General features: G+C 39.9%; 1 protein-coding gene across 2 annotated transcripts in view; it reads left to right on the top strand.

Annotated features, from left to right (window-relative positions):
* Positions 1 to 16,452, top strand: part of DOCK4 (dedicator of cytokinesis 4) — a 3,006,016-nt gene that overhangs the window by 1,980,548 nt on the left and 1,009,016 nt on the right. For both annotated transcript variants that reach the window (XM_044088673.1, XM_044088674.1), the window contains exons 16-17: positions 5,299 to 5,405; positions 5,950 to 6,100. In XM_044088673.1, coding sequence (XP_043944608.1) covers positions 5,299 to 5,405; positions 5,950 to 6,100 — 258 coding nt within the window. The remainder of the gene's footprint in view (positions 1 to 5,298; positions 5,406 to 5,949; positions 6,101 to 16,452) is intronic.

Below are 16,452 nucleotides of genomic sequence, written 5' to 3'. Positions count from 1 at the left end.
AACAGCAACTGACGCCAGATCAAGACTTTGGAACTCTGGCCAACTGCGGGACCGCCTGACGGCAGGATAACCCAAGTGTGATGACTGCAGCAGTGTAACATGATGAACATCTTAGATTTTATTTGGACAGGACTAAGCCTCTCAGAAAATCTGAACAGCTGCTAGTTGGCTTTGATCCAGGGGCAGAGGGGAAGGCCATTTCAAAGCAAATAATTTCTAAGTGGATAGCCCAATGCATTCATTTCTGCTATAAGCACCATGGAAAACCTACCCCACAGGGGATAAGATCACATTCCACCAGGGCTGCATCTACCTCTACAGCCTTTATCAGAGGTGTTCCTACCAGGGACATCCTAGAAGCTGCTACTTGGAGCTCTGTACATACCTTCACCAAGCATTACCACATGCCTATTTTTTCTAAATCCAAAGCTGGTTTTGCCACTGCAGTTTTGCAGGGCTTAATAGCTGGTCCTAATGCTCTCTAACTTCCTCCTCCCTTCCTTAGCTTTGGGAATCCAGCCAAATGTAATGACTGCAACAGTGAAACACGAAGAACATAGTGCAATTGTGTACACTTACCATAAATGTAGATGTTCGAGTGTATTCACTGTTGCAGTCCTGGTTACCCTCCCTCCAGCCCCCTGACTTCTCTTGGCCATATTTTTCTTCTTGTTTAGTGTATTTCAGCTTTCTGGTGTATTTGCTTTTTGTTGGAGGTGTAATCTGACATATAATTGCTTTCCATTATGGGGGCACCTGACATCTGGGGCAAGAAAATCTGATATAATGGCATCGGCTGCATGTTTTATACCCGTGATAACCTGACGTCATGGAAGAAGAGACAGCATCCGATGCAGGAATCTAAGACTTTGATATTCAGGATGGCTGAGGGCTACCTGCAGGCAGATAACCCAAATGTAATGACTGCAACAGTGAATACACCCGGACATCTACATTTATGGTAAGTGTGCACAACTGTGCTTTCTCTGCCCTGCCCTTTGGACTCTCCACAGCCCCAAGAGTTTTCACTAAATGTCTAGCCCCAGTCATTGCATATTTCAGACTACAGGGCATACACATTTATCCTTACTTGGACGATCTCTTGATCCTACACCAAGATTCTCTCACCCTGTCTCAAGACCTGGATTTGATTTGCAAGATCTTGCAGATACTAGGTTTCACTGTGAATTGCCTAAAGTCTCAAATGACCCCCTCACAAGAGTTTTCCTTGGTTGCAGGATAAGAACAGATGTGATGTCAGTCTTCGTCCTTGCCCAGAAAGCAGAATTTATCACCCAATTTTTCCACTCCCTCCCACCGCTGTCAACCAAGTCAGCTAGAGAATTCCTGAGAGTCCTAGGATTTATGGCCTCCTTGATCCCCGTGATCCCTCTAGCCAGGATGCACATGAGGATGTTTCGGTGGGTATTGAGAAACTGTTGGAACCAGCACATTCATCTCTTGGAAACAAACCTTCTTCTTCTTCACTGCTTAAAAAAGGAACTCACCTGGTGGCTCTCAACTATCACCCGCAATCATGGGGTGCACTTGCAGATTCCTCCACCCAAACAGCATCTTTGCACAGATGCATCAGATCTAGCTTGGGGGGCTGTCCTTTACAGTACCAGCATCCAGCACAAAATGCAGGGGGAGTGGTCCGTTCAAGAAAAAAAGGACCACATCAACCTAAAAGACTTAAGGGCTCTTTTCCTGGCAGTACAGGCCTTTCAAGAGATCCTTCTGCCAGACACATAGAAGGTCATCACAGACAACATGACAGCCCTGTTGTATATAAACAGGGAGGAACAAAATCCTGCCCTCTTTGCAGTCTTGCAATCATACCTCTCAACCTGTTAATGCAAAAAATCTGGACAAAGCTTGACAAAATGGTGGTACAAATAGGGACATATTTTAAATATTGCTCATATAAACTTAGAAAGTTGCTAGAGTAACAGGGTTTGTTTTAATATACATTTTCTGAAGGATTTGAAGTCTGAAACTCAAATGTATGTCATTATTTAGTGACTACAATCCAGTGATTTGCCAGGAAAAAAGAGGAACAGGCCAAAAATATGAGGCAAAGAGGTATGCTTGCAATTCAAATCTGGCCCCTGGCAACAGCACTACAGATTAATTTGCAGGCAGTTTACATTACATCAGAACACAGTGTGATGGCAGACACCCTGAACAGGACCATTAACACCCTCCCATGAATGGATACTTCACAGGGAAGTGTTTCTAGATATAGTTTGCAGGTGGTGTATTCCTTAGGTAGATCTGTTTGCCTCTTCCCAGAACAGACAGATGCCCCTCTTTTGCACAAGGCTGTCCCATCCACAAGCCTGGAAGGTGGATGCCTTCTCCTTTTAATGGGAGGGAATGTTCCTTTATGCCTTCCCCCCATTTCCTCTGATTCACAAAGTCCTCCTAAAAATACAGAAGGAGAAACCAAAAATCCTGTTAGTGACTCCCTTCTGGCTAAGACAGCATTGGTTTCCACTACTTTTACTTCTAGCCCAGGGCAATCACCACAGGTTACCTCACCATTTTGACCTGCTCACACAAGACAAAGGGTCTCTTATTCATCTCCACCTTCTCAATCTCAATCTGACAGTGTGGTTGATAGAGTTCTGATCCATTTTAGACACCTATACTCAGAGGATGTACTCAGTGTTCTGAGGGAGGCCAGAAAACCAAGTACTAGGAGAAAGTATTTATCTAAATGGAAAAGATTCTCCCATTGGTGCCTTAAGAGCAAACAGGACCTATCTCTGTGTGAGCTACTGCAGTCAGGGTTGACTTATTCTTCAGTAAAAGTGCATCTCTCTGCCATTTCTGCTCGTCTTCCCTTGACTCCACCTCTGGCTTTCAGGTTAGATGTCAAGCTGTTTCTGAAAGGGGTCCTTCGTATTAGACCTCCACGTAAGCCCATTCCTCCACCATGGGATCTTAACTTTGTGCTGGAAAAACTTACACTAGCCCCCTTTGAGCCAGCCCATTCTTGCTGTCTTAAATTCTGTACTTGGAAAACAGTCTTGGTAGTGGCTCTCACTTCTGCCAGGAGGGTCTCCGAAATCCAAGCCCTTATGGCTTTACCTCTCTACCTGTTTTTTCATAGGGATAGGGTTTCTCTGAGAACTAACCCTTCCTTCATGCCAAAAGTAGTCTATGAAATATCCCTAAACCAGAACATAAATTTGCCTGTCTTCTGTCCTCAGCCACGGAACTCCTCAGAAAGGACCTTGCATTCCTTGGATGTTCATGGGCAATTGAGGTTCTATTTAGACAAGACCACTTCCTTCAGACAGTCTGATCAACTATTTCTCTCTCTTCATCCTAGGGCCCTAGGCAAGGCCGTGTCAAAACAGACAATTGCCTCTTGGATTTCTAAGGGTATTGTATTTTGCTATTCCTTTCATGGAAAGCATTTGGGTTCATCTATCAAAGCCCATTCCACCAGAGCCACTTCCTCTTCAGCAGCCTTTTTCAAGGGAATTGATTATTCTTCGCTTCTGGAGGCAGCATCTTGGTCCTTGGTACATACCTTCACCGAGCATTACAAATTGGACTCCATCTCCAAGGCTAGAGCAGGGTTTGCTAGGTCTATTCTGCAGCTCCAGGGCTAGAGCAGGGTTTGCTAGGTCTATTCTGCAGCTCCAGGGCTAGAGCAGGGTTTGCTAGGTCTATTCTACAGGTTCTCATAGATTCTGCTCCACTTCTTGCCCCCCACATTACTGCCTAGAGAGCTTTATTACCCTCCCTAATGTTAAGAATATTGCAACATGAGATTAGAAGGATGTAGAATAGTTGTGTAAGAACTTACCATAACCATAGATGTCCTTCTCTTCCATGTTGCAGTATTCAGTCACACCCACTTAGCCCCCCGTCTCTTTTGACAATTTTATAAACTTGGCCTTTTCCCTAACTACGGACTTTGTGTCTGGGAGGGGTTTCTATACTACCCATTCTCCTCCTATTCCTGGGGTCTCTGTCTATGCGGCAGCCAGTTCTGAATTGGGTACATGCAGACGTCACAGATATAGCTGACGTCAGTTTATGGCTCTTACATGCAGTGTTGCATGTACCCCTGCACTCAAGACTTTGGTATACTGGCTGGATGTCCGGTGCTGCAGGCAGCAACTCCCTAAGGTTAAGAATACTGCAACATGGAAGAGAAGAACATCTATGGTTATGTTAAGTTCTTACACAACTATTCTTTGTTGCATGATATGTAATTGTTGTTAGAAGAAGTTTTTTGTATCCAAAATGTAAGTTATGTAAATATTTAGTAATGTTTACAGACACACACACACACACACACACACACACAGTCTGACTTTCTCTTTGTTGAGCTTATATACAAACATGCACCCACATGCCTGTCATTGCAACTGCTGCTTACTGGTACTGCATTTGTTATTGTTGCTCTTTCCACCCCCCCCCCCCCCACACACACACACACACACTTGCAGAGTACGGAGTAAGGGTCATTGTAAATGTTGCTGGAGTTGCTGCTGTTAATTTTTATTATTTTTAATTTATCATAATTATTACTTTTTCATGTTCACTAGATGTGGCATTTCCTACATCTTTAGAGAGTCTATAAAGTGGCAGTGTTATATTTATTTCATCCATGTTTTATGGTGCTTTGTTACATTACTGTGAACCACTAATGTTGTTTTTTTTTTCCTCGGGTTGTACTTGCATATTAAAACGCTTTTACAGAATGTTCATTCTGCAATAGGGTATCATGTAATGTTCAGTCTATCTTCTACTGAGTGATAATTTATGATCACCTGTAGTATCTACATTCATCATGTAACAAAAGAAATGTATTATTTTTTTAACATTAGTCATATACTTGTCTTAGACATTTTTTCAGCTTAAGGTGCACTTAGGAACTGACCACAGGACTAACATGCTCTGGTTAAAACACAAATAAGTTAATAATCTTTTCTTTCATGTTTAATATCATAGGGCAACGAAATCTGTAAATACACTTTATTCCCTTTTTTCACTAAAATGAAACTCTTTGTTTACATGACAAGCCACCTTTGTCATGCACGTGTTAAGTAAAACCAGACTACTTACTGTAAGAAGGAGAAAATTGACTCATGGAATGTATTATATTTGATAATTACAAGTCTTAAAAATACAGATTTTTATGTTTGCCATTATAATGAACTCATTTTGCAGGGCTTTTGTTACTCTTTAACAAGCACATCTGTTTTCTTACACTGCCTTTTAAACAACGTCTAGACAGAAAACTGAAGCTGTTCTTCCTGAATTTAATTTTAGCAAAAGAGAAAGGCGAAAAGAAATTATTTGGATATTCTTTTGTTCCTCTGATGCAAGAAGATGGCAGGACTTTACCAGATGGCACTCATGAACTGATTGTTCACAAGGTAATTAATGTAAAAGTATTACAGAGAGTAAAAAAAATGCAGTGAAGGTCCCAGTAAGAAATGGAATCCTTTAAAATAGCATTGTATTCCCCTAATGACTGTAGACATTTCCATTTCAAGTTAATTATTTTTTTTTTGTCGGGCTAAAATTACTACTGTGAATATTCTTTTTTATTTTTGTTGTTTACTGTGTAGCTTGTCATGTTTCTACACTGTAAATTAGAACATGTAACACGTCGGATTTATGAATGAAGAAAAGTTGCTGTGTTTCATGCATGTGAAAGGTTTCCAATTCCAGGTTTAATTTTTAAGAGCTGTTTTACATATGTCATGCAGTAATTTCCATTAAGGCTGAGTTTGTTTTTTGAGTTGTAGTGTTCAGTTTTTTCTCCACAGTAGCTGCTCCAGATGTTTTCTCACTTTGCAACACAGCAAATGTAAAGAATGACAGCAACAAGGTTGTTTTGTAATTCACCTTGAGAAGTTCTATGAAGTTTCACAGCTTCTTTTCTTTAGTAAATTTCCTTTTTGTATACATTTATAGTATGAAGAAAATATACCACTCCAGGATCCACGCTACCTCAAACTTCCTTTCTCAAAGGTAAATCTCCCTGGAAACAACCAAGCACTGAAAACCTCCAAGGAGTCCTTCTGGATGACATCATTTCTCTGCTCCACTAAGCTCACTCAAAATGGTAGGAAGATGCCCTTTATTTATTTTTCAGATGGCATGGAACATTCTGTGGCACAGACTGTTGTGTGTTACAACTACCTTTAGTCAATAGCAGATCTAGACTGAATACTGCTTTTTAATTCTTGTCTTTAACAGTTGTGTTTATACCTTTTTAAGATCACTGCCCCATTAAAGAATCATCTGCATAGTGCTATAGTCTCATCTGTTACTGTTAGCATGTAGTGCATGCATATTGTTACTTGCTGTAGCTTCCAACCTTTTTGTGCCAAGGCACCCTTATTAAAACTGATGGTTAGTTGCAGCACCCTTGTAATAATGAAAAGTACAACACAGCAGAAAAGAAATGTTTCTGTTCTTTATTAGATGATTGGTACAACCTGGTAGTTCTGACAAAAATAAATAGTGACACCATAAGGAAAAGGCAACTTTTTGTACTACTAGATAAAGCTCATTGTGTATAGTTATGAGCACCTTAACACAATTTGATTTGGTATATTTCTTCGCATAAAGCCAACATATCCCTGATATAGCTTCCTCTTTGTACAATCCATAACAGGCCAGATATAAATTGCTGACTGATTTTGTTCCAAATCTGTGATTTTTTTTTTAAAAAGAAATTGAGTTAGGCCATGGATTTTGGGGGGCTAATAGGTTCCCCAAAAGCCATAGGGTTTAAATACTTTGTGGTGCACTTTAGAACTTTTTCTGGCCTTTTAATCTACAGATTTAATGTACACCTCATCGCTGGATTTCACTTGAATTTTTCAAGTTTGTGGTAATATTTTAGATTATTTATGCCCTATTATTCATGGTGTGCTTTGCATTCATCTAGAAACCATTTTTACTGAAGAGCATATTTCACTGCTCTCTAGGCCCTTCATTTCTTGAGCATGCAATAAACAAATGCAGTGCAAATCTGCTAAAAGTTCAAAGACAATCAGTTACTGGCAATTATAGTAATTTAAAGCACCACTACTCAAGAGGTGGACCTTAACAAATAACTGCTGTATTCAGATGCGAACATGTTTAAAACTACCGCTCAAAAAACATCAGGGTACAAATTACTGGATCGTGGCAGCTGCTAAAACTGTTTACCCACATCACCACAGTTGTAACTAATTTAAAACTATCTGAAGCTACATTATGACCTACATTGTCAGCTCCTCCTCTCTGAACCACTGCACAGGATCGCAGGAAGAATGAAGGTTCCTAGATTTTGTGCCCGTTTTGATCCTGCTGCTCTCCTACATTACTTGCATTTTGTTTGCTGATTAGAATACAATTTATCAATGAAAGTGTGGTAGTTGGCACAGAGGGTTAAGGCTGTGAGCTGTAGTAGCTCATGTGGTACAGGCTTTGATTTCTTCAGCCTTGATTTACCTACTTTGTGACCTTAAGCAAATTAGCGTAAGTGGTGCAGAAAGCAGTGGGTTCTATCCCCACACATGAGAGATGGATTGCAGACACTGCAATACAGCATGGGGGGTGGATTCTGCACTCCTGAGTGTGTTGTCATTTGGGTGGGGCATTAAGCCAAGATCCCCATGTGTTGGAGTTGGTGGTTGCTCAGGTGGATGTAAGAGATCCCATGACATCTATAGAAAGGATTAGGGGAAGTTCTAGGATATTCAGTCCACTTTCCAGGTAGTGCTGTGTGTCTGCATCAGACCAGTAAGGTGCAGCCTCATACATCTGTTAGAACAAACCACCATTTACCTGTTTTAGTTTTCTTTTCATTGTTTATATCATTCTCCTTACTGATTGTCATTCTGCCTTCTTTTTGCAATGTCACATTTCCTTTCTGAATCAGCATAAGTAAACTACATGGATCAATAAAAGTGGGCGAGAAACTGAGCTAGATCCAAGTAGTATTAAGAATTCCAATTTTATTAGCGCTTTCGGCGAGGTCAGTGCCTCCCCTTCTTCAGATAACAAACCATCTAATTGACAAGTAATTTATACTAAATTTGAAGCACTTAATCAATTAAATTGTTGTCTGTTAGACTATCATTAAAGAGATACAAGTTAAAGACCAATTCTTGTATACATAAGAATACAAGAAGGGGAGGCACTGACCTCGCTGAAAGCGCTAATAAAATTGGAATTCTTAATACTACTTGGATCTCGCTCAGTTTCTCGCCCGCTTTTATTGGTTTTCTTTGGTTTGTTTCGCTCGGTGTAAGTTTTGTTTCGAAACTACATGGAGCCACAATGTCCAAATATCTCCATAGCCATCTTGGTAGATATAGGCATCCTGAGACAAGGTAACAATTGTCTCTTTTTTTCACGGACAGCCTTTTAATCCTTAAAGAAACCAACACAGTATGCAAGAGATGTATTTACACAATTTCATTGATGCCAAAAATCTCACAAACAAGGTTGTCAATAAAAAGCATTCTTCCCAAACCTTAAAGACCTCCCATACACCCAATGGACCCCCAAAACAAAGCCCATAAGGCACACAAACACTTTTCCCAGGACTCTTGTCCTAGAGGACTCCTTAGTGTGACACAGGTGTCACTCTCCTCAGACTGGACAGGGAGAAGATAACATTTATTTCTTTGTCTGGAGCCAAAATCCACCAAATCACGCATGCACTCAAGTCACTGTACCCACAGGTACCAGTATGATTCTGTCTTAGTCCATGTTGGTGTAAATGATCTGACACTTACCTCACTGGACTATATGAAAAGAGACATTATGGATGTCTCTGAATATATGTCTCAGACAGGTATGTGCCTTGCATTGATCAGCATTCCACCTTCACCAAGGATGATACCACAGTATGAACAACAAATGATTGTCTTTAACAGTTGGTTTAGTTTCTGGTGTAATTACAGAAGGATTCAGTGTTTTTCAGCATGGGAGGATACTGTTAACAGACCATGTTGCTGTGCGAAGGATGGTCTGTACCTGTCCCTTTATGGGATTCCAGATATTGGCTCAAACTTTATCCACCCCCTTAGAGCCTTTTTTATTCAATGCCAAACTGACAAAACTACCAAGTTAGCAAATAAAACCAAAAATGTGTTCGTGTTGACTGCTAGGTGCCTGAAGAAGAAACTCCATACCATACAAGCCCTCCTCATTCTGGAGAATATAGGCTTCTGTGCCATTAGTGAGACATGGTTTAAAGCCACAGAAACAGTACCAACAGTACAATGCTTCAATGCCTTCCACACATTTAGACCATCCATTGCACAGACAGGGACTAAAGGTGGAGGTGTCTCGATAAATGTTAACAACAAGTATTAGGTTGGTTAAACAGGATGATGCCCTGCAGTTCATCTATGTGAAAATCATCATGGATAAAGTCCCCTGCTATATCCTAACAAGATGTAAGTCACCATCAGTGTCCCAAGAATCCCGTAATTCATACCTGTTTCTTCTGGAGACAGTCACCATCAAGTTAAATACCCTGTTCATGGGTGACTTCAACTACCCCTCTATAGACTGGGAAACGTGCCTCCAACTTGCAGGCACTACATTTCCTGGACTTTATTAACACAAATACCCTTGACCATGTAGTGCATACTCCAACCAGATGTTTAAACACACTGGAGCTTGTACTGAACAGTATCGGAGAGCGCTGAAGTTCTAACCCCTCCACCCAAATATCACGTCCTCACTGGTGAAGCTGGATCACAAAGCTGTCTTCTTCAAAATAAAAATCAAAATGGAAAACCTAGCAAAGCCTGTAACATTTAGGAACTATTTTAAAGCAAACTACATCCTGTTAAGTAAAAAGCAATAATGTTCGTAGAGCAAAACAATGGAGGGAGTACCAATAATTCCAAAATATACGTTGTCCAAAACAGTAATAAATCCCGAGACTTCTGTAGAATAAAATCAGGTTTATTCAGATAAGACGTGGTGAGCGCTTTCGCTAAAATAGCTTCTTCAGACCAAATTACGATTCATTCAAAGAAGCAAACAGTTTATATACAAAAAAGGCGCCAAAAATGACATGGCTTAAAGAAATATTCCTTAAAAACAACTCATAAAAAATGGCTCATGAAAAAAGTTTTTTTAAAAAATGCATGCATCAATATACACAAATGCAAAATATAAAACATTTCATTTGAAAATCTTAAGTCTCCTGGATTTTAGCAGTGGACGTAGGGGAACCTTGCCATTGATGCCAGGTGGTACATCCGCTCTAAATTTAATTATCAAGTTTATCTCACGGATCTCTGTGTAATTCTCAATGTCACCCCTCCTATATGTTCTAGAAATTTGCTCAAGTATCCTGAACCTGAATTCATGGTTGGAACCACATTCTATGGTATGCTTGGCAAGTGCATTTGAGGTATGTCCTTTCCTAATATGATAGGCATGTTCACGTATCCTATCTCTCAATACCCGGTTGGTCTTGCCTACATAGTAGGCTGGGCATGTGGTACAGGATGCCAAATATACCACGTCCTTTGACAAGCAACTACCTTCGACACGTATAACATAACTGCCATTCCCATAGGGATACCTAAACACTGGATCACTAAGAATATAGGTGCAAAAATTGCACCTATGGCACGGTACCATGTATGGTCCCTCTGTGTGTGATCTGATGGCGCTGGTTTTGGAGTAACATAACAGCTGTTTGATGTTCTTTTTGTTACGATAAACAAATTTTGGTCAGTCTCCAGTGAGTCCTCTGACAGTGGGATCTACTGACAAAACATGCCAATGTTTAATAAATATATCTTTAATTGTGCCTATGTCCTTAGTATAATAAATGGGAAAGATAGCTTCATTCCCAGATGTAATATTATCTAGAGGTGATGATGCAATGCCACCATCTGAATAGAACCTAGAAGCACCTTCAGAGAAGTATGGCATTGCCCGATCACCTCTAAGAGTGTTAATGGCTTCCATCCCTTGACTGACATCCAGGTCACTATAACCACGTTCTTTAAATCTCTTATCTAAGTCTTCTAACCCTGGAATAAAGTGAGAATCGTGTGGTGTATATCTAGATAGTCGCATCGACTGTCCACGGACTATGTTCCTATAGACATAGCCCTGATGCATACTGGTGCGGTGTAACAAGGTGTTCCTATGACTTGATTTGCGGTACAACCCTGTGTTAACCATACCCACTGGTAGCTTCTCAACATATATATCTAGAAACGGAATGCTGGTATTTGACCATTCCATAGTAAAGTTGAGAAACCATAAAGAATTATTGATTTGACTAAAAAATTCACTCAATTGTGAATGTGTGCCTCTCCAGACCAAAAACAGGTCGTCAACAAAACGCCTGTAAAAAGGTACACACAACTTGTATAATGCATTCTCAAAAAGGTGTTGATGTTCCCATTTAGCCATTACTAGGTTGGCGTAGCTATTGGCACAAGACGTGCCCATAGCTACGCCATCCCGTTGGAGGAACAGTTGTTCCTGGAAACAAAAAACATTGGATTCAAGAACTGTGCCCAACAGTGAAAGTATTAAATCTATATTTAAATGAGGAGAGGGAGCTGATCTTGTTAAAAGAGAACTAATCATGCCCAACCCCTCCACATTGGGAATCACGGTGAAAAGGGACTGGACGTCCATGGTCACCCATAATAAATCATCTGTGTCAGTGATGGAACTGACAAATTCATAAAAATCTAATAAAAATTGTTTGGTGTCTCTAAGGATGAAGATGTTAGCTTCAACTAAAGGTCTAAGTCGGGCTTCAACAAGCAAGGAAAGTGGTTCAGTGGTCCACCCCCTGCCCGCTACAATCGGCCTCATAGGGGGCGCCACTGGATCTTTATGAATTTTCGGGAGACCCTGAATAGTTGGTAAGAGTGGATGTGCAACATGGAGAAAATCATAGAGCTCCTGATCTATGTCTCCATTGTTAAGTAAATTAGAGAGTGTGAGGTGAACCCTTTGAATAATTGTATCTACCATCTGTTCAGAGATGGGTTCATAGAACCTTTCATCCGTTAACATATGTGCCATGTCTATCGTATATCTATCTGCATCAAATATAACCATTCCTCCCCCCTTGTCTGCGGGGCGGACTACTATATCTTGATTATTTCGTAGAGTGTATAATGCTTCTCTTTGTTGGTAATTCAAGTTGTACCTACCTCTATGAGGTTGATTGTATCTAGTGCTCATTTTGTAAATGTCATCTTCAACTAATTTGCTATAGGCAGCGACCAACGGATGGATCGGTGGAATAAAAGTACTTGGTCTCTTAGGGACTCCATTAAATTGCAATGACCCCGAATCTTTATAAAAAATTTTGAGAATGCATTATACAAGTTGTGTGTACCTTTTTACAGGCGTTTTGTTGACGACCTGTTTTTGGTCTGGAGAGGCACACATTCACAATTGAGTGAATTTTTTAGTCAAATCAATAATTCTTTATGGTTTCTCAACTTTACTATGGAATCCGAAAAGGATTTTAAGTTGTTTATTAGGAACCTTTCTTTAAAATTTTTTATATATATATATATATATATATATATCAAGATATAGTAGTCCGCCCCGCAGACAAGGGGGGAGGAATGGTTATATTTGATGCAGATAGATATACGATAGACATGACACATATGTTAACGGATGAAAGGTTCTATGAACCCATCTCTGAACAGATGGTAGATACAATTATTCAAAGGGTTCACCTCACACTCTCTAATTTACTTAACAATGGAGACATAGATCAGGAGCTCTATGATTTTCTCCATGTTGCACATCCACTCTTACCAACTATTCAGGGTCTCCCGAAAATTCATAAAGATCCAGTGGCGCCCCCTATGAGGCCGATTGTAGCGGGCAGGGGGTGGACCACTGAACCACTTTCCTTGCTTGTTGAAGCCCGACTTAGACCTTTGGTTGAAGCTAACATCTTCATCCTTAGAGACACCAAACAATTTTTATTGGATTTTTATGAGTTTGTCAGCTCTACAACTGACATAGATGACTTACTGTGGGTGACCATGGATGTCCAGTCCCTCTTTACGGTGATTCCCAATGCAGAGGGGCTGGGCATGATTAGTTCTCTTTAACAAGATCAGCTCCCTCTCCTCATTTAAATATAGATTTAATACGTTCATTGTTAGGCACAGTTCTTGAATCCAATATATTTTGTTTTCATGAAAAATTGTTCTTGCAGCGGGATGGCGTAGCTATGGGCACGTCCTGTGCCAATAGCTACGCCAACCTAGTAATGGCTGAGTGGGAACATCAACACCTTTTTGAGAATGCATTATACAAGTTGTGTGTACCTTTTTACAGGCGTTTTGTTGACGACCTGTTTTTGGTCTGGAGAGGCACACATTCACAATTGAGTGAATTTTTTAGTCAAATCAATAATTCTTTATGGTTTCTCAACTTTACTATGGAATGGTCAAATACCAGCATTCCGTTTCTAGATATATATGTTGAGAAGCTACCAGGGGGTATGGTTAACACAGGGTTGTACCGCAAATCAAGTCATAGGAACACCTTGTTACACCGCACCAGTATGCATCCGGGCTATGTCTATAGGAACATAGTCCGTGGACAGTCGATGCGACTATCTAGATATACACCACATGATTCTCACTTTATTCCAGGGTTAGAAGACTTAGATAAGAGATTTAAAGAACGTGGTTATAGTGACCTGGATGTCAGTCAAGGGATGGAAGCCATTAACACTCTTAGAGGTGATCGGGCAATGCCATACTTCTCTGAAGGTGCTTCTAGGTTCTATTCAGATGGTGGCATTGCATCATCACCTCTAGATAATATTACATCTGGGAATGAAGCTATCTTTCCCATTTATTATACTAAGGACATAGGCACAATTAAAGATATATTTATTAAACATTGGCATGTTTTGTCAGTAGATCCCACTGTCAGAGGACTCACTGGAGACCGACCAAAATTTGTTTATCATAACAAAAAGAACATCAAACAGCTGTTATGTTACCCCAAAACCAGCGCCATCAGATCACACACAGAGGGACCATACATGGTACCGTGCCATAGGTGCAATTTTTGCACCTATATTCTTAGTGATCCAGTGTTTAGGTATCCCTATGGGAATGGCAGTTATGTTATACATGTCGAAGGTAGTTGCTTGTCAAAGGACGTGGTATATTTGGCATCCTGTACCACATGCCCAGCCTACTATGTAGGCAAGACCAACCGGGTATTGAGAGATAGGATACTTGAACATGCCTATCATATTAGGAAAGGACATACCTCAAATGCACTTGCCAAGCATACCATAGAATGTGGTTCCAACCATGAATTCAGGTTCAGGATACTTGAGCAAATTTCTAGAACATATAGGAGGGGTGACGTTGAGAATTACACAGAGATCCGTGAGATAAACTGGATAATTAAATTTAGAGCGGATGTACCACCTGGCATCAATGGCAAGGTTCCCCTACGTCCACTGCTAAAATCCAGGAGACTTAAGATTTTCAAATGAAATGTTTTATATTTTGCATTTGTGTATATTGATGCATGCATTTTTTAAAAAAACTTTTTTCATGAGCCATTTTTTATGAGTTGTTTTTAAGGAATATTTCTTTAAGCCATGTCATTTTTGGCGCCTTTTTTTGTATATAAACTGTTTGCTTCTTTGAATGAATTGTAATTTGGTCTGAAGAAGCTATTTTAGCGAAAGAGCTCACCACGTCTTATCTGAATAAACCTGATTTTATTCTACAGAAGTCTCGGGATTTATTACTGTTTTGGACAACGTATATTTTGGAATTATTGGTACTCCCTCCATTGTTTTGCTCTACGAACATTATTGCTTTTTATTTGGATTCTTTTTGCTGTTCGTTGTAGAGCATTCACTCCGTTTGACTTTTTTGTTATTTGCACATCCTATTAAGTGACAGTTTGTCAAAATTCAGTGCTCAGCTAAACCCTGAGGTCACAGCAACCTACGTGGAATTGTTCACATGTGCCCTGTACAGCCATGTAAATGGCTGTATAGAGGCTTCAGTATCTATCAGAAGTAATCCCAAAACAAACCACACTGGTGGAATCCTAACCTTAATAGGATAAGTAACAAAAGGAAAAAATGTCATGCCCAAAGTCAGAAATAGCAACTCTCATAATGACAAGAGCTCACTAATTAAATTAAACATGAAATGAGGACTGATTAAATGCAGCAAGTCTAGGGTATTAGCACATTGTCCTATACAGATCTCTGGAGGGAACATTTTTAATTAGGGTAGTCAAAGATATTCCCAGGTCCCAATAAAGGTACCTTGAATTCCTGGACATGAAGGAGACCAGGATCATACCATTCTACCAGTTATTCAGACCTTTTCCCTTGTCTTTGAATGTACTTTGAAACCTCCTTCTCTTCTATTACTCAGTTGTTCAAACAGCCAAGTGCAATTTTTACTGTTATATATCACCATTGGTTAGTTTAAGTTGATATTTGAATAACTCTCCTACTAAAACTGTGTCCTAGAGCAACAAAATAAAGGCGTTCTGCTTACTGGCACAGAAGCCTTTTAAACTGCATTTTTCCTTTTACTTATCTCTCTTAGCAGATCTGTGGCTATTTGGTTCGGTCAGTGATTATTTTTCTGTGTCTCTTCAGTCTCCCTTGCTAATGCTCAGCTTACTCCGTTCCTCTGCTCTACCTCCAATTCCCACCCAAGCCCACTTACTGTCTAGTTATACTTCCATAGCACCACCCACATATCTGTCAAACCACTACTGTTGGTTCCCTCCAGTCAGTGGAATTACTGGCACTAGTAACACCCACTCCATTTTACTACCCATGAGTCTCATTCAAACTGTCCTACTCCTTGCCCATTATAACTATCACATTGCATCTCTGCATCCAACCCATTTCCCTCCCAACATTTTCTAATCCTAATTTGCAGCAAAGATAAAACCCAAGTTGAATAAGGTGCCCCTAACTCAGATTATTCTACTGTTCTTCCTGACTCTACCAGCTGTCATCACCAGTTATCAAATTCACCTCATTCAAATTCATAGGACATCAATCAGTCCTTACAAAGAATATCAACATCTACATAGCCTGTCTTTATAGCATCCTATCTCTGCAAACAAACCACATTTGATTTATTTATCTACAAATATCTTAAAACTAAGTATCCAAATTCATGATGAAATCCCAAAGCAAGACCAAAATATAACAGGCCACACTCTTCCCTCTGTAAAATATTAATTAAAAAAATTAGAAGAGATATTCACTGTAACCTAGGGTTCCATTATTAATAAAACCGCCCAAAATAAATCAGTAACCTAATACCTCTCAACAAAAAACATAACACAAACTCACCTTAATAAATATAAACCTAAGAAGTATGTGCAATAAAACCCATGATATGTATGATTACCTTGCCACATACACTCCTGGTGTAGTCA

This window comes from Protopterus annectens, chromosome 11.part0, assembly GCF_019279795.1.
Source record: "Protopterus annectens isolate FY-2018-M chromosome 11.part0, PAN1.0, whole genome shotgun sequence".
NCBI lineage: Eukaryota > Metazoa > Chordata > Ceratodontiformes > Protopteridae > Protopterus > Protopterus annectens.
The sequence above is the reverse complement of the archived record's forward strand: the minus strand, read 5'-3'. Positions and strand labels throughout refer to the sequence as shown.